This window comes from Enoplosus armatus, chromosome 20 (assembly GCF_043641665.1).
Source record: "Enoplosus armatus isolate fEnoArm2 chromosome 20, fEnoArm2.hap1, whole genome shotgun sequence".
Classification (NCBI taxonomy): domain Eukaryota; kingdom Metazoa; phylum Chordata; class Actinopteri; order Centrarchiformes; family Enoplosidae; genus Enoplosus; species Enoplosus armatus.
Window position 1 is genome coordinate 14,498,329 of NC_092199.1, and position 18,946 is coordinate 14,517,274.

The window sequence follows — 18,946 nt, forward strand, 5'->3', positions numbered from 1 at the left end:
AACAAAGCCAAAGCCTGCGTTAAGTGGTGTAACATTTCAATCAAATAATAGGCTAAAACTACCTTATTCTGTACTGGCTTGTTCTTGTACAATCACTCCAAAATGTAAAGTGTGTGCTCGCCTCTGTCTGTCATCTAGGATCTACTCTTAACCACCTTAAGTGACTTTTCTTTACTTTGATCTTTACGTTTTCAGATTTTCTATTTTTAGAATGTGTTTAGTTTGCACTTTTATTCTTGTACTGGTTACTTTATATGCATTTATATTTTTTTTTTACCCAAATGACATATCTGTAGACAACTGCTTTTGACCACAGTTGCATCTCTAATGGAGCACTGGCTGCACATTTCAACCTCTGAGAGGGTTTCGAAGGTAACTGCTACACTGCAACTGTTGACTGCAGAACTGGCTTTGTTATTTCAGAACTCTGTACAGTGACATCATCATGATCGTGTCATGGTTGTAACATCCGGCTCCAAAAAAAAACCGAGATTTTCAAATCTGTACTTTAAACCAAAAGGACAAAGATTTATTTTTGTTGAGTTTGGTGACATTCATTTACATTAAATAATAATAAAAAAAAAACAACATTTTACCTTCTGTCACATTGTTGAAAATGTTGTATGTTGCTCAGGTCCTGATGAAACACAGCTCAATGAAATCAAAACACACAGCGTTTCTTGAAGCCTGTATAGGTTCATTTGAGGTGTTACAATGCATGTGTCACATGGTTTAGTTTTATGTATACAGACACTGAGACTCTATGGACAGCAGAAGAAAGAAACTCCAGCATCAGATACAAATGTTTTTCTATCCACAGCTGCCTGACAGATTTGTTTTTTTGCACAGAATAATGAAAGAGGACCACTATGTAGACTTTTACATGTCAAATACTATGAGAAAACACACTCGACTGTACAGCAGAAACAATTCAACAAACAGTGTACAAATGAAAGAAAAAAAAACAACGTGCGGATCCAGCAAACCAAACAAGGTAACTGGACATGCAAATGGTGCGTTATAAAACTGACCAAATGGAAACACATTTTCATTTGAGGGGAAAAGTAAAGTCTATTCTTGGGGAAATGTCTGTTCAACAGCATTTACGTTAACTAGGACTAAAAACTAGCATGTTTAGTTAACCTGACGCATTTTCAGTATTTCTATATACTGATCATCAGGTGAGTCAAAAAAAAAGAAGCTAGTTATCAAGTAGAAAAAAGCAAAAGTCACCCCCCCCCTCTAAGAAAAGTCAAAGCCCAAATTATTTTTTACTGTGTAACATTCAAAAACAAACCTTGAGAATAAATTAGACAACTGAATGTACAAAAAAATAAAAAAAAAAGGCATGACATTTTATACAAAACAGCTTCAGCCTTCAACGAAAGCTGCATGAAACCGCTTCCCCTCGCTTCCCCCCTCACGTGCGGCTGCATGCGGTGTACTTGCCCTGTCTTTATCTTTAACACCTTATGAAAAATAAAGTTCTCAGAGCAAATCACTGGAAGAAATGTACACAAATGCCAAACCTGGACTCTCAGCGAGACTGTAAACTACCTATTCGTCGACTAAAATGTGAATACAGCTATATTTGAATAAAAATAAAAATGCATGTAATAACACCTATGATCATTTTGACACGTCTGTCCTTTGACGTGTCCGTTTTGCTGCTTGAACTCAAGGCACCGAATGATCCAAGTTAAAAAGAGCCACAAGAAAAAGCCGAAGTAGCAAAACAATAAACATAATTGTGTCTCTTTCAGTCTTCTCCCTCCTGCTAATATCACTGTTCTGATTATCATAAGCATGACGAGTAACAGTATCATCACTACTCTAACATTTACTGTACTAATCCAGCTAATAAGGTATTGCAAGGACCCTTAAAAGGTCCAGGATATCCGTTTCTATTTAACGCTTGAAATGGACGAGACACACACACACACACACACACACAATATTGTATCTGCAGCCTTTTTTTTTCAGATTTAATTATCAAAATGTTATCAAAAAAGTTGCCAACCATGATCTTAATTCTGGATTGTCTCACATTGTTACTGTAACTGCTTATTGCCTGTATAAAACAACCCGAGTGTATCTGTGTGTTTCCCTACCGAGTGTTGGTGCTCAGTCAGTGTTTAACAGCGGGGGGGGGGGGGGGGGGGGTTAAACATAAGATGCTGACAGCCAGCGCTCAATATGGCCGCACAAGTCTTCGAGGCAGAAATAATCTCTCTGCTTGAGGTAAACCTCTGTGGGCAGGGCCAAAGGGCTGCTGATTTTACACAAACTTTACGGGATAAGTCTACTGGTGTTTTATATTTTTACAAAACCAACAAAAGCACTATTTGCCTGTTTGAGTAATGTTAGCTCAAAACTGCAATTAGCCACTTTTTTTTTTTTTTTTTAAATGAAACTGTATATTTGTGAACATAAATGAAGATGGCCCTGTCCTCTAGAGCTGCAACGATTAGTCAATTCATCCATTAGCCGATTCATCGTCATTTTTCAGGCAAGAATGTGAAACACTTGCTGGTTCCGGCTTCTAAAATGTAAGGATTTGCTGCTTTCTAATGAAGAGTTTTTGGGTTTGGGACTGTTGGTTGGACTAAAGAAAGAATTTAAAAGACGTCACTTTGGGCTCTGGGAAATTGCCATGACCTTTTTTCACAGTTTTTTTTGGACATTCTACAGACTAAACGATTAATCGTGAAAATAATCAATAATTGCCCCCACTGCCCTCTTATTCCACTCAATCATCACGTCACACAGGATGTTGGACAGCTGTTAGCCAGTATAGCTTATATGGCTAGCATGGCTAACTAGCTAACCTAGATGACGTCGTTTGGCTCCAACCGCTGCGGATTAACTCAGTTATTTCAGTTATTTATGCCTCCAAGAAATGCTTCAGGAGAGACCTTGTGTCCTGCCCCGTTTCTCTTAGCAACTGTTCTACAATTGATTATGTATGTTTTGTTTGGTTAAATGTTTTCTGATAAGCTACATGACATTGGGCTATTGTAGACATATTGTAAGCTAAATGCGTATCGACACATTTTATTACCTGCTGATAGAAACCGAACACCCTGTTATTTTGAACTTATGTATAATCCTTTATTTTCCAGCATTCAACAACTGTACCTCCAGAGTTTTACCAGTGCATTTACAGTAAATGTGCTGTCAAAACCTTGTGGCAGGTGTATCTGCTGAATGAATTCATTTAATTGCACACCATTATACAAACTACTGTCAGGGGTTGTGCCACAGACTTGTGCAGGGGATACAAATTTTGGTCTGTGGTGCAGTTCCTACAAGTCCCCAATAGAGGCTGTCAAAAGTCACGTGTTTCCTAACTACCAGCTCCATAAACCCTCCTCAATCATACACCTGCACTGCGGCAGATCTGCCCACTGTGAGAGTTGATAGTATGAGTTGAGTGCTGTTCCTTATTCTAACAAACAAAGACAACGACAGAAGACATCGTGTGACCATCACTATTACAAAATGGAGATACACCTCACTCTGCTGTCTCACCCTGTCCTCCTCATTTTGATCTCCCTCCCTCCCTCTTCTCCTCTCTGTTACAGCCTTTCCTCACTCTTGCCAACATCCCTCTGTCAGCTGGGATCCAGCCAGGGCGACAGGCTGAGACGGCGCTGCTGCTGAGCATGCACCGGCACGAGGTGATGCAGGTGTGTACCAGCGCACCGCAGGGTGTTGGTGCAGGGGGGAAATGTAGAGCGGTGTGTGTTTCTGTCTGTGCAGTGTGTGTGTGCGCTGGTTGTTCTGGCTTTGAGCTGTTGGACCGTGACTGTTTTGGTCTCTGAAACCTTTGTAACCACCAACAAATGCCCTCGTCTGTCTCCAGCTACACTGTTTCCATGTGTCAATTCAACACCAACAGAACCAACAAATGGTGAAACTAACATCTAATATCACAAGATCAAACCAGCGTTAACCCGTGTTCACACTGAGAGCAAATAACAAGACCTGCAAGCAGGTATACCAGGGTCAGTTAAGAATGGAAGATGTGCTACAACGGGTGGGATGGGCTAAACAGGTGGTTTAACAAGTGTTTGTGTGCAGTGCACACTGCCAAGATCTGCTCCAGCCTGCTACAAGCTAAACAACCAAGTAAAGTTGGTCCTGGCTGAAATGTCTGCAGTCAACAGCTGGTGGAATCACTGTGGTTGTTTGGTATTAGAGATTTCCTTTCAGGAGGGACCTTCTGCCCCACATACAACATACAGCTGCATCCATCATTGGGATATGATCTGAAATATTTAGGTTAATGTTGATTAACTACTTAATACCTCCGTCTGTGTTAACATTTGGAAATGTAATAATCCAAAGCTGCAGAGCACCGATGTAATCTGATCCTCACACACCATTCGACCACTTATCAGATCACAGTGACGCAGCAAAAACTCCTCGCTGGGTAACGACAGACCGTGTCAATTCTCTTCGGGCAGATTTTATATTCTCTGTCACATTTCGGTTCAGCACCTTGGATCAGCCAGCTTTAATCTGGATCTTTGGTTATAATTTACTAAGCTCCACTACTGCACTTGGCAATATGATGTTTGCACAAACCAACACTAGTTTTTACTACTAAAATTAGTTTCACTGAAAAATACTTTCGAAGATATTGCTGCGACTGACTGTGAGATTTAGGTCATTTAGTAATCTTTCTAACTGGCATTTTGTCAGTGAACTGATAACAATGCTACAAATCTGTTTTGATGACTGTCCATTGAGGCAACACGCATATACACCATGTACAGATAATGTCATAACAAGCCTAGAAAAAAAAAAACTTAAAATTCTTGTGACTTCTACATCCGGGACCCATGGATCTGGAAAAGCTGTGAAATAAAAGAAACAGACATTAGGACATTGCAGATCCATAGCAACGTAGTCTATAAACATTTAATACAATCTATGCTATGTGATGATGGTGATGATGATGATGAAAATGGTGACAGAATGACAGCAAATGACTGTACTGACATGCACAATGTCTGGAAACATCAACAAAAACACACACAGCCATGTCTTAACCACTTATTACGTGTTAATGTGTGCCCCTTTAAACTCTACTTGACTTTGTATGTATGTTTTTGTATGTGGTGGGTGTGACTGTGTGTGACTCTACATTGAGACTGTATATACAGTATGTACACAGACTGGGAAGGACACCACTGCACTGCTGCTGCACTGAAAGGTCAGAGATATTTCATGTCACAGCATCGGTAATGAGAGCCCACAGAGTCGCAGCGCTCGATCAATATCTGTACCACTGCGTCGGGTCACTGATAGACCACACCGAGCGCGTCCATGTTTACACACACGCACACACACACACGCATATGCAAACTGGTGCAGGTCAGTATGACAAACAGCACGAGAGAGTGATGTTTTCATCGCGCAAGTGTTTTATCAAATGGGAAAATGCTGAAAAGTGTTCTACTCCTAGCCAAAACCTAAGCTGAAGCACAGCAGCAGCTCTTTCTAATAGATGTGGGTCTGCCTGCTGTAAAAAAAAAAAAAAGACAACGGAGGAAAAGATGGCGGTTGTTGTTCCAGCCCGGTTCATTAGCAGAGATCATCAGGACTGGAGGCTTGTGACTGAAATAACGATGACAATGTTCCTTCTTACTTCTTGTGTATGTATGTATCTTATCTTATAATATCATTAATTAATGTCATCAGAAGGGCTGAGCACTAATTCAATTCCATTACTGTTAGACATCTTTCTGTACAATTGTTTTAAAATTCTCAACAGAGTATGGTTCACATTTCTCATGCTCTACGTGTTTCAGTAAGCACTGGGTTTACTGAAACAGCTTAGAGGTCGTACTCAATGCAGTGCCATGAAACACCCCAGATCTCTGTACACATCACACACACACACACACACACACACGCACGCACACACACTAAAAGGTCTACCCACTAGCACATCTATTGCACAGTTCCTCACCCATTGGAACAAAGAAACATGACTCCCTCATTCTCTAAGCCACTCATTTGGTGTGGTATCTCTCCCTCCCTCCTCCTCCTCCTCCTCCTCCTCCTCTTCCTCATCCTTCGCGGCTTCCTCCTCCTGCGTCTCCGCCGGCTTCATTCGGCATGAAGGACAGAGCGGAGAACACAAAAGAAAAAAAAACAAAAACAAACAAGACAGAAAATGACAAAAAAAAAAGAAAATGAACACGCTGATGAGTGTCAGTGAGTGGACAGTGAGGAGCTGAGACAGATATATTTCTATATATCCACATGAAAGAGAGAGAAAACAGATAGACAGGAAGACAAAGGGAGGGATCGATAACAGCAGGAAAGAGAGGGAGAGCTGTGTGAATGATGGAGTGAATGATTTTGTGAATGACATTTCGAGGTGAGTGACATTTGGAGCGCTCAGGATCAAAGCACACTTGCATCCGCTTCAATGAGAGGAGACACCCCCACCCCCTTCTCTTTCGCACACACCACAACAAAAAGAAAGACACCCATCCAGAACAAGGGCAGGACCACACATGGACACACAGCCAGGCAGCTTGATCCTACAGCGAGTCTGTAAACATACAGCTGTGTGTTTTGTGAGGGGGGGAAAAAAAAGACAAAAGACTCACCTTGGTTTTGTGGCTCTGCTCCGTACCCAGTCCAGATCCAGCGGTGTGAAGCTCTTTGGACACAACGCACAGGAACTCAGCCTGGTCCTCGGTTCCATAGCTGTATGACGAGCCGATGTTCACCATCTAGAAAAAGACGGGGGACACAGACGCAGAAAGATATACAGAGGAGAGGGGGACAAAGACAGAGAGACAGAGTGAGTGTCAGGAAGAGTTAGAGATCACAGCAGAGACAACAAAAAGCAAGAGAGAGAGAGAAAGTGACTGAGAGGGCTGAAATCCCATTCTACAGCGAGGAAAGAATCTTGTGCTCATGCATGGTGGGGGGCTGGGGGGGAGGGGGACAGGCTGCTGTTAACACACTCAGCAGTGGACTCAAAAAGAAGCATCTCTGACTTACTGGGAACAGCAAAACAACTGTGGGTCAGCGTCTGCAAATCATAGCTGTGCAGCATGCAGTGGAGCTGAGTGCCAAAGCAGTGGGAGAGGGGGGGTCTCGACGTGATTTCTAGGCTACAGTGAGGACAGGCTGACCTATTGAGACTCCATGAGGCACTGAAGTGTTAGTCTGAGTGTCAGTACGGCCATGTTAACGCTGATCCCTATTACTGACATTACAGTGACTCAAGAGATCAATATAATTGTGCCGATTCTTTCTGTGTGTTCACACTGCGAGCGATGTGGCAGCTCTGTTCAAACAGACCGTCGATAGTGGCACAGTAAATCTACTGGTCTGCAGCTACAGCGTTTTAAATATTTATGTGCCACAGTTAGCCTCTTAAAGATGTAAAGTTTAGAGGAGGCTGCTGATTTTTTTTCAATTAATCGATTTATCATTTGGTCTTTAGGGTGCCAGAAAATAGTAAAATAAACCTTGTTTTGTTCAACCACCAAACCAAACCTAAAAAGGTATTCAGTCTGGACAACTAACTAAAAAGTAAATATTCACATTTGAGAAGTTCAAACCAGTGGATTTTTCCATTTTCACATTATCATAATGTTGGATTAACTAAATGATTGATTGACTAACCGTTTCAGTTCTAGTACAGTCAAGTGTAATATCTGCAGCCAATAAAGTAACATAAAGTAGATAATGAACACATAAGAGAAAATTATCATGGCAGAAATGTTCTCAAAATGAATGCATGTAGTGGTGTGAGTGGTACGCATGGGCATTAGCTCAGCCACGCAAAAAAGTTTCATGCATCCACAACGTAGTTAGTGATGTATTTGCTTTTGTTGCTCACAATGTGAACCCGCAGTTTGTGTGATATAAGGTGTCTAAGTCCTGTAATCTTTAGTAGACTTAATTAACACACAGTGGACATTTGATTGTCTATGACTTGCATAAATAAACAGAATGGTTCTCCAACATTAAACACAACTTTTTAAAAATCTACAAGCTGTAGACAAACTCAACTCGCAGGATATGGCCCTCATATGGGTTCTGAACCCTTCGTTAGAGGCTGAAGGTAAAAGACACTGAACACTAGCATGTGCTGCGCCTGTGGTGGCACCATGTCTTTATGTATTTACTTGTTGGGATCATCTGTGAAAGCATACACGGACTCACTAGATTAGTCCTACTAATGGTAAATGAATCGAGACTAATGCAATGTGGGAATCCTAAACTCATTTTGGGAGGGCAGATAGCAAGGCTCAGGTCAGGGCCAAGGGGTCAAGGCCAAGGGTCAAGATTTAAGGGTCAGCAGCAGCGTGAGTCCAACCCACAGTCCAGAGCAGTCCGGTGCGGGGCTTTCTGCAGGCGCGCACGCTGACCTGCTCAAACTTCCAGCCATCCGACATCGTGGAGACCATCTGGGTCAGCTCCTCCTCCTGGCACTGCAACACCCGGTAGACGTGCTTGGGGGGCACCTGCTGGGTAAAGAGAGACGAGGGGGTTGAGGAAACAGGAGATGGAAGAAAAGGGAGGTACAATCATCTTTAAAGCGAGAAATAAAAGACAAACAATAATGTAGCGACAATCAAAACAGGAGGCCCCTCAACAACATCACAGTCACACAATGACCAGATGCTTACATAGCTGCTCCTAGGTCTCATATTAACATGCCTTCTCCAAACCTTTGCAACCTGACATGGAGGTGGAGGACAGCAACCAAAAAGAAAAAAACGAATGTAGTCGTGGGCTAGCTACAAAACCATCACGTCCATTTTCATACTTTTGCACCATATTTAGCCCGAGGCAAACACTCGCAGTCCAGTAAAGTACAGTAGCATGCAGGGAGAGTGGGTGTATGTTTGGGAGGGCAGAGGGATTATGTAAGAGCGAGTGCAGCCATCCTGAGAAAAGAAAGGAGAGAGAAGCCTGATGCACAGCAGCGCTCTCTTTAGCGAGGCACAGAAGGGTGAAATCACCAACAAAGAGCAAATGACTGAAAGGCGCTGCACTTACACCACCACCATAATGTGTGTGTGTGTGTGTGTGTGTTTCAGATGCAGACAGTTAAGTAGTGAAATATGCAGTACAGTACATATTATAACTGCCAGATGCAAAAAATGCAAGTTACTCTTCAACATTATATACACACGATCTGCTGTATTTGGTAGTTTCATTAAAAATGACTGCAGTGACCAGGGCAATCTGTGTTTTGATTTTTAGAGGCACAGAAGAAGACACTCTGTGTATACCTGCGTGGCTTTGGAGTCCCTCTCCACGATCCTCTCCTTGATCAGTTTGATCAGCGGAGTGATGTTGTAAAACTCGGCCTCCTCCAGGACACCTTGAAACAAAAGCAACACACGACGACTCAGCTCCTGTGTGCACGCTGCAGCGAAGTGGTTCCCAACCCTTAATGTCAACCATAACCCCACAGCCCTGATCCACCCCTGGTACCTGCCTGGCAGGAAATCACTGCTGTAGCGTATAATATTACTAATCTGTATATATATTGTGCATTTTCACATTGACTAAACTAAAACTAAAGATACACACACTATGGATCTGAGTAGAGTCAGAGCATATCAAAGACCTTCTTCAGCCAGCTCCTTGTTGTAGACCAGTTTGCCGTGCCGCAAGTAGTTGAGGATGGGGCCGAAGTAGGTAGGGTCTCTGTCAATCACATAGGCTCCCGTCTCGTCCTGTTACAGAGGAGGAATCAGAGAGGCAGACACTGTCCATTACACCATTATCACATCATAAACGGCATGTATTTACATTACTGCAATAAACCATGGGCTTTTAATTGACCCCGAACTCGGGTCGTGTTCAGCGCAATGTTATTCTATCTACCTCTTCTGTAACATAGTTTGTATTTTCAGACCCAAAAGCTCACTAGCTGGAGAATAACATCCTGGTTGGCTATTTTCATCTTGTGTATGCAGTGCTGGCAGCCCGGAGCGGATGTACGTATGCAGGATGCATTGCAGAGGTCTCCAAAATAAAAGCCTAGAGTATAGAGTGGAGGTTCTGTTGATGTTAGAAAGACATGATGCTTTATGGCTCTTGAGGGGAAAATGTAGGCTACTTAAAAATGTACACATTTCTAAAATGTTTTGGAATATTTCTGTGTTTCCATAATATTCCATTAAACCCTGTTTCACATACAACACTGCTATTTTTGATTCCCTCGAGATCTTCCTGCCATAGCAACAGCAGCAGAACACAGAAGACAGAAGTTACTGCTTACTGGCGCTCCAGAGTACTTGCTGGTGACTTTGTTATCATCACACGTGTGTCGACAGCCTGCTTCTCTCCCACCTCCGGGTGTTATGTCATGACTACTGCCCCTCCAACACCCACACACACACACACACACACAGACACACACACACACACACACACACACACACACACACACACACCCTCCCCCTGCTCTTCCTCGTGATGATCACTTGAAGCAAAGCCCCCTTTTTAGAGTTGAATTCACAGAAGAGCCACTGCTGGAAGAAATCCATACAAACAACACACAGGCCTTCGGGAGACTCAAGCAGGGGGGTACAGAGGGGGAAGAGAAGAGGAATAGTTGGGAATTGTGTGAAAGAACATCAGTCAACCAACATTTGGCTGTTGGTATGTACTAAATCTAACTGATATGTTGCGAGCCGGAGAAGGCGGATAGTCAAAATTTGAGAAGATGTTCAGCTTAATAAAAAGAAACCTGCTGCATTCACATGACTGATTCTTTTTATGGCTGTTTGCTGAAGCGGCAACGGACAACCTTAGCCTCCAGCGGCATCTAATACAGATGCATATGTGTTATCCCTTTTATTAGTGGGCCATTACTCATTCTCACACACACACACACACACACACACACACACACCCTAACCTACACTGTTATGACCTTCTATTATTTGATTAAAATCCTAACCCCATAGGCTGAATCCAGACAAAACATTTCTACATTGTTAAAACAAAATATAAGGTCCATTCCTGGTCTAGTCTGGAGGTGTATTTTGACTGCTGCAGGTAGACGTAATTAGGATTTAGTGCTGCTTTAAAATAGTTTTTAACTGGACTTTCAGGTTGTTTATGCAAATCTCGGTTTGTTTAATTGGAACTGCAGTGTCATCAGCTCCTTTCCTCGATTTGACAGTTCCAGGTTGTCCAACTGGACTGTAAACAAACAAGCTGGCTTACAGACAGTTTACAGTTCAGTTATGAGTATAGCAGGCCAGTCTTCTTCGTCCTCCTGTAGGGGCTTTTAGGTCACTCTGAGGCCCGGGTCTGTGGAAGTGGCTTCCTCTACCCCGGGTCCTCTGTTCTCTACTCTAAATGTTAAAGCAGTAACTCTTGCGTAGATAATTACGTCAGCTAACTGACAGACTAGAAAGAGAAGTAATCCCGAAAGAAAAACACAGTCAGACAGAAAGAGTCAGGAGAATAGGGACGTTCTGCTAGCAGCAATGAGACACTTTTGAGTGATAGATGGTGTGTTGTCAACCCAATTTACATGAGGAGTGTCTCTTTGTGCCTGACACTCATCTCTGCCACTCCAGCCAATCTTTGCTGGCGTAGCGTGAGCTTCTGATGAGCCGCAACCAACGTGAGACGTGAAACGAATGCAATGAACGAGGAAACCTACATACAAAAATGGACGGATGCAGACTGTAAAGCAGTCTGCAGGATGGTGATGAGGCCAGATGAGGGACGGGAAAGACAAGACAGCCAGGGAGAGACCTGGAGATCGACAGCCATGACAAATAACCTCCTATTAGAAATGAAGGGTAAATGCACCTGCAAATACCAAATGAGCATGGAGGGACATAAAGACGAGACGAGGGATGGAAACACGTGGGGTTTCTGTGCTTGTGTGTGACAGAGAGACACAAAGATGGAGACTGACAAGATGGAGGGATGGTGTAAGAAGACCAGGAGGCAGCTTCTATAGACACGAGCACGATGTGTGTTTGAGTACGTGTGTCTGCAGTGAAAATCACAGTGATTAGAGTGTGGAAGGACTGTGACTGCAGCACAGAGCATAGACACACACACACACACACACACACACACACACACACACACACACCATCCTAAATGAGCAGAGGAGCTGCAGTGGAGGACAGACCGACGCCTCATCAACGTGACTTGACTTGACAGTGTGGGCATGACAACACTGGCAAAAAGCTTCCTGAATGTGTCAGAGCTCGGTTTCTCTCGCGCTCTCTCTCTCATACACACACACACACACACACACAGAATTAATAGTTATTCATTACAAGAGACGCATTTACAGCCGCAGTACTTTGACTTGCTCACAAAATAATATTTTCTGCAGTTGAGAGGACAGGGACACTAGTTGGTGAGTTAATGTTTTACACAACATTTGTTCAGGGAAATAGGATGTGACTCCACAACATCTCCCTGCAGAGGTAAGCACATCCCACAGGCTACCACCAAACAAAAGCCCTGTTCACTTCTCAAAACATGCACATGCACACCCCCGCCTGCCTGCATTCTGCTGCTTGCTGGAGCATGTGTAAACATTAGGGCTGAATGATACTGAAAGAACATGTTTGCATTATCCATTTTTTTTAAACATTACTTGCCACATGACATACTTCTGTAGCTTCATTTGGAACAATATCACTCAAGAGGCAGATCTAAGAGAAACTAGGGCAGTGGTTGAATTTTCTGGTTGATTGAACGTGACACCTACCCATCAATCTCATTCAGTCAATACTCAGCGATCAATCCAGACTTGTCTTACACTTACTGTAAAGCCCTGGCATGGCAAGCTTGGGGGGGAAAAGGTGCATGATGGTATTTCATTCCTTTTGTCAAGGATTTAGATCAATATTTAGAAGGTTTTCTGAAAGGTGGGAAGCTATAGCTCATTATTTCTTTAAAGCATTTTTATGTGGCACCAGCAAGAGCATCCTGGCGTCTTCCAAAATGTGTTTTTTTTAACTACAATTTTCAAATTCAACACATAGGTGCTTTTAATGTGGGGTAATGAACTCATCTTCAAACAGACTAAACTATGAGGCTTAACAATAAGCCATAAAACAAGCTAACTTTGCCACATTTCATTTTACATCAAAGTGGCTTTTGTACCACAGTGGGCCAAATTTGACCTATTGTGGTGAAAATGCGGAAACACACTCGCATATTTGGCCTGTCCGTGTAATTCTGATCTAAAGAGTTGTGGAAACACTCCGGACACGAGTGTGATTTCTAATTAGGGATCTGGCTAATTCATCATCCCCAGCATCACAGATGGTCTGGCTGAACCACTGACTTCTCAGCGTTGGTGACATTTTTGATGTAGGAGGCATCACGGCAGCTCCACACTGATAAACACATTTGATTTTATGTGCTTCTGCTCCTTCCTGCTGGGTCAATGAGAGTTTCCGGAGGGAATTAAATGCATTCTTTGGACGTTGCCTTAGCAAAACTTTTAGGAAGTATGCATGTGTAATGTTTATCTAGATAGGTTTAATCTCTTGTGAAAATACTTTTTTTTTTCCTGGAAACGTTTCCAAAATGGCAACCACATGTTTATAAGCATATAAAATGGAGCTAGCTGCAACCTATATTGCTTCCCCTTACATTGATTTAATTAAGTAGTTAATAGAGCAAAGCAGTTGAGGATATAATGAAGCACTGTCATGTTTTTTTCCTGGATTCTAGCTAAATTCTATTGTGTGGCTCAAACCAAAGTCTAATTTGTGTATCCTGATAAAAAGGTAAAAGTTTACACAACTCTGTACTGTTTATTCAAATAAAAACCTTGGCTCTTGGTTTCTTGCTTCATGATTACTGGTTCTTGCCAACGCCTCATATTAGATACCTCACAGCACAGATGAGGAGATAAAGCAAGTCCAGGCATGTGGTGGAATCCACACTGTGAGATGGGACAGAGACTTCAACAGAGCTTAAAACTAAAAACAATTATCTGAAAATGTGTGCAGACAACACCACGTTACAGCATCAGGCCACCACAGCTCACCTGTGTGATGCCCCTGGTGTTTAATATGAATCATTGACAATCACAAATCCGCGGTAATACGATTATGTGGTTATAGTCCGGAACTGGCCGTCCCGTTACACCTGTTCGGCTAACATCATCTCGCATCATCAAGGATGAATCTTAGCTACATAATGTAATTGGCTTGGGACGGCGCGAGGTCAGCTCGGGTCGTATTAACGGCAGAGAGCCCTGGGTTTTGGTTCGGTGAGGGGGCAGGGCTGGCTGAGGTGCTGGTAATCTCATTAAAACAGTCGCACACCGCCAGACAGTGTGTGTGTATGTGGGTTTAAAAAACAGCCACGAAGCCCTGAGCAGAAACACGCCAATGTCAGCGGATTAGAGGGGGACTCCTGCGCGGATAAAATCAGCTTCTCTCCTGAGTGAGAGAAGAAAAACACACGGGCTGAACTGCCCCTCTGCGTGACTCAGCTTCAGATTGCTCTGTGTACTAAACAACCCGAGCAGAGGCTGGTTTCAGCCTGGTGTCTGCTGGGAGAGGCAGTATGCTGGGACACCGAGCCCCTCCAAGGACACTTGCACTTCATACTTTACCAGACCTAGTTCTGTGTTTAATTTCCCTAATAGCCCATGGACAAGTCAACACCAGGGTTTCTTCTGGACATTGTTCAGCAGAGGTGATAAGCCACCCAGATCCTGACGCATCCGGTCTCTTGATCCATTTATTTAGTAGATGACGGCCTAAACACAAGCAACGGCAGCTCTTTTCCCCAGAAGGTTAATGTTTTCATAAACGTGCATTCACCTTTTAGGATTTTAGTGGAGGCAGTCTGTATTTTAGGCAAGGCGGCCTGCAAAACCTGTGCAGCACCATCTGTAGAGTTTGGTAACGTGACGCCACGCAACACTGATCTGCCATACATGCATGATCATTGTTATGTAGGAAGCTATCTGTAGTGGTGTGGTGTTTGTTTGTTTGTTTGTTGTGGCTCAAATTTAGCAGGCAGCTTGTGCTGGTTGGTCTGTAATATTAAACCGCACTTAAACATTTCCTCTAATCAGTTGCATCTGTGTTGCCTTTTGGAAAATGCTAAATTCATGATGACAGATTTATTTTTTTGTGCGTGGTTAACTGCGCACCCAATCTGTCGTATCATTCCTGCTTGTGTGCATTCACAGCTGTTAAGATCAGAGGGTGTCACTGATTCAAAGAAACATGGTTTCATGTTCATCATGAGGCCCCTGAAGGGTAAAACTGCAGAATAAAAAAACAATTGCTAAAAAACTTTTCCTCGTTTTGTCACATTTCCACTGTAATTATTCTTGTGACTTACTCCAGCATAGTGATTATCCAACCACCCTACATCTCTCCTTTGGCTACTGGATTGCAGCTCTGCATACATCTGACGCCCTTAGCTGCATACATATTTATGCTCAGTAAGTTCTTGACTTTGAAAATCAGAATCTCTGGGTATAATAAATAAGAACTTGTCCTTGTTACTGGAGCATTAACAACTTACATAATGACACAAGTACACACAGGCACACATTACAGAGGGGCAACAGCACCTAAGAACAGACAACAGATGATACATATCTCTAGGATCAATTGACAAACCCCCTATAATAACCTGAAACATGCCTCTCTCTGGTTAGAAAATACTACAATACATCAAGTCTTTCTATAGTGTATAATCTATTAATATATAAATATTAAATACTGATTCTGGTGGCTGTGTTAGATGCCTGACAAAAAGCAGTTCTGATGCTTCTCAACCATCATGTTCTTAGGTCACAAGTCACAGAGGATCCAGAGCCTCGCCTCCAGCTCACTTCATGTTTTTATGGCGCCAGAAAATAAAAAACACTAACATGAAGTCTGTCTGTGCCTCTCCACATTCAAGAGTTTGCGATTAAGAGCAGAAATGAAAAGACGGCGGACGAGAAAGGAATAATAAATATTCACAGTGCGTCAGCTGCTTAGAGCGAGGATGAGGACGATGAAGAGCGGGCATGAGGGGAGAAAAGAGATGTAGGTGCGTGTTGGTGCGAGTGTGTGTGTGTGTGTGTGAGACAGACAGAGATTCGGTGTGTGCGTGAGTGTCTCGAGGCAGTGCAGAGGGAGCTCCTGTTGGGTCGCGGCTGAAGGTCACATGGGAATATTCTTTCCACAGAGCCTTGCGGCGCAGCAGGGGAACAGCCGTCGTGTTGAAACCTCCCAACTCCAATTTTGGGTTGGTTGTTTTTGGCTCAGTCACTTAAGCTGAAGGAAAACCTGCTCTGAGGTTTTTCTTCTGCAAGCCACAGGCACATGACACTGTTTGGCGGTGGCGAGGCTGAACATGAGCTGATTAGGATTTGGCAATATGGCGATGGTTACTGTGAGATGATATAAAGTCAGATGCTCTGACATCAGTTTGTACTGTGGTTTAACATCTCTGGGTGTATTAGATCAGTAGGGCCGAGGCTGTAAATCAATGAGCAGGACTGTTTTACAGCAATAATGGATTTATATATGACCTCGATTTTTCAGATTTTATATTTTTAATAAAACATTTTAATTTACTGTCTGTTATTTTAGCCAGAAACAGTCCTTCAGTGGACTATCCAAAAAACTTGACAAGGGCTGCAATTAAACTATTATTTTCATTATTGATTAATGTACCGATTCATTTCTCAATTACAATTACGCATTACGCATTAAGTGTTTAATCTATAAAATGTCAGCAAATAGTGAAAAATGCCCATCATAAGTTCCCAGAGCCCATGGTGACATCTTCAGATGTCTCATTCTGTCCGACCAATAGTCAAAAAAAACCAAATATTCAGTTGACTATTTTAGAAGAATAAAGAAAACCAGAAAATATTTGAGAAGCCGAAACTAGTGCATTTTTACCATTGTTAGTTTAAAAAAATGACTCATTTGCTGTCAGCTCTCTACTGTGCTGTCTAACCAAGGCATACGGTACAATGGCCAAAACAATACGTATATTAATTCTCTCTCACACACATGCATGCATATAAAATGACATATACCATGATTGGACATTTTATCCATACCATCCCCTCCTATGGCTAATTTTCATACGGTTTCTTTACAGTAGACTCCAGGCTGTGAGGAAGACCTACTCCGTCCTCTCTCTGTCACACACATGCATATCAAAGGCCGCAGGATAATGGAAATCTGCATCATTTATGAGTCTTGCCAGCCAGTGTGTTTCAGTGTGTTCAGTCTACATGTGACTGGGAGACACACAATACATCCCCACCCCCCCCCACCCCATAAGATGCCAGCTGTACAGCCACTGACTGTGCAGCTCCCTGCAGAAGAGAGGAGGCACGTGTTCATCCATCTGACCCAAGCTACATTCACACCACAAAAGGATGCTGAGAAATAGTGCACATATACAGCATATCAACTGGTCATCAGACGACTCTGCGCCTGCTCTGGGGGCTGCAGGGGTGCATTTCCGGGGCAGAACAGAGTTGTAGTAATAGGTTCTGGGAATGGCACACAGATAACACAGTTATAGTATAATACAGTTAGTCCCTTTAAGGCTTCTGTGATACCTTGGGAGAGCATTCAGTCTCAGGCCACAACGCTCTTTACTTCACGCCAAGACCTGCACACGTATTTTAGTCAATCCCTTCAGTCAGGGTCAGGGTCTAACAGTGCTATTATCACCAGTGTTTTGCTTTCCAGTGTAAACTCACTACCGAGAGCAACTATGAGTCACTGCAGGAATGTTATAAAATGTTATTCACTGGCCATATAAAACTGACAAGAGGGTAATGCTGCCATTTCACTTCAGCCTTCTTCTGTACCAATAAAGAAACTAAATGTTGGCTGAATCACGAACACATGCCATGAGGAACATTAAAGCATCACCAAAGTCAAGACTGCAGGAGACAGTGAACGTTAGCTTGTTACTAAGCGACACAGACACATACCAAACCCCTGTTACAACAAAGTAATGATTATGTTCCGCCTGTTGCAACGTTCACCGGGAATGATTAACGGCTCCTGGCTGGACTCACCGTGTCAGAGTGCAGGTCCTGCTGTTGGCACAGCCGGTACAAGAACGAAGTTTGCTCTTTGAGGAGGGTCTGCCGCGTCGTGAGGAACACCGTGCCGCCGACGTTCAGCCGGACCCACTTGCCGTTATTCCCCCCGGTGGGGTTGATGACTGAGCCGTTACCGATGCTCTGCGACGCCGACCCGTCGGCTTCAGTCGCGCTGGCGGTGGCGGAGGTCGCGCTCTCTCCTGCCTCGCTGTCTTTGTTGTTGTTGTTATTGTTGTTGTTGTTGCTGTTGCTGTTGTGGTGCTGGCGGCCGAGGTGCGGCGACAGCGCGGCGACGTCCGCCGGTTCCCGCTGGTCGTCCGCTGTCGTTGCCATTTGGGAACAGCCGTTACAACACGTCACACACAAGTGGAGACGAGAGAGGGCGTCCGTCCGTGTCCGCTGTTGCCTCGGCTTTTTCTCTCCGTTACCAACCGAGTACGCTCCGCCCCAAACCCGCACAAACTCAAACATCAGCCGCGTGAAGTTACCGGAAATGAGACATACTACATCCTATAGCTACTTTCAAAATAAAAGCTCTATTCACCTACAGTAGATAACTGGCTTGAAACAATCAAGGAGAATCATGAGATGGAAAGCCTGACTTTCCAAATAAAATTGAGACATGTGTACGTTGTAAGATGGACGGAAAATATAACATATGTGTTGGAATAAGGAACCTGGCTGGTGGTTTGCTGCATTAAAGACCTGCTGTTCATAATCCATAATAGAGCATATAACGTTTGTGATGTTGCTGTTCTGCTGTTGTTCTTGACATAAAAAAAGATCAAATGTGTGTCAAAGTGTCAAAAAAGCTCTCCCCGATCTATAGCTGCCAACTGTCAACATGAAATGTACTCATAT

The 18,946-nt window shown here is 43.2% G+C and overlaps 1 protein-coding gene across 3 annotated transcripts; it reads right to left on the reverse strand.

Moving 5' to 3' along the window:
• Window positions 1–502: 502 nt before the first annotated feature.
• Window positions 503–18,468, reverse strand: kctd17 (potassium channel tetramerization domain containing 17). 3 transcript variants are annotated; one of them, XM_070926953.1, is made up of 7 exons: window positions 18,059–18,468; window positions 9,620–9,728; window positions 9,279–9,370; window positions 8,361–8,507; window positions 6,630–6,755; window positions 5,981–6,118; window positions 503–4,862 (listed from the first exon to the last, which is right to left on the reverse strand). In XM_070926953.1, the coding sequence occupies exons 1-6, from the start codon at window positions 18,416–18,418 to the stop codon at window positions 6,008–6,010; spliced, it is 945 nt and encodes a 314-aa protein (XP_070783054.1). In that variant the 5' UTR covers window positions 18,419–18,468; the 3' UTR covers window positions 503–4,862; window positions 5,981–6,007. The 3 variants fall into 3 exon arrangements, with proteins under 3 accessions (XP_070783054.1, XP_070783053.1, XP_070783052.1); XM_070926952.1 differs by having other exon boundaries at window positions 8,409–8,504; window positions 18,059–18,445; XM_070926951.1 differs by having other exon boundaries at window positions 8,409–8,507; window positions 18,059–18,445.
• Between the last annotated feature and the right edge of the window lie 478 nt (window positions 18,469–18,946).

Bases quoted from the DNA above. Each gene is read 5' to 3' on its own strand.
- kctd17 (XM_070926953.1), bottom strand. From the start codon at position 18,418: ATGGCAACGACAGCGGACGACCAGCGGGAACCGGCGGACGTCGCCGCG. The intron at 8,508-9,278 runs GTATACACAGAG...CTCTTTACCCAG, and splicing joins GGGACTCCAAAGCCACGCAG to CAGGTGCCCCCCAAGCACGT. The intron at 6,756-8,360 runs GTGGGTTGGACT...GTCTTTTTCTAG, and splicing joins GCACCGGACTGCTCTGGACT to ATGGTGAACATCGGCTCGTC.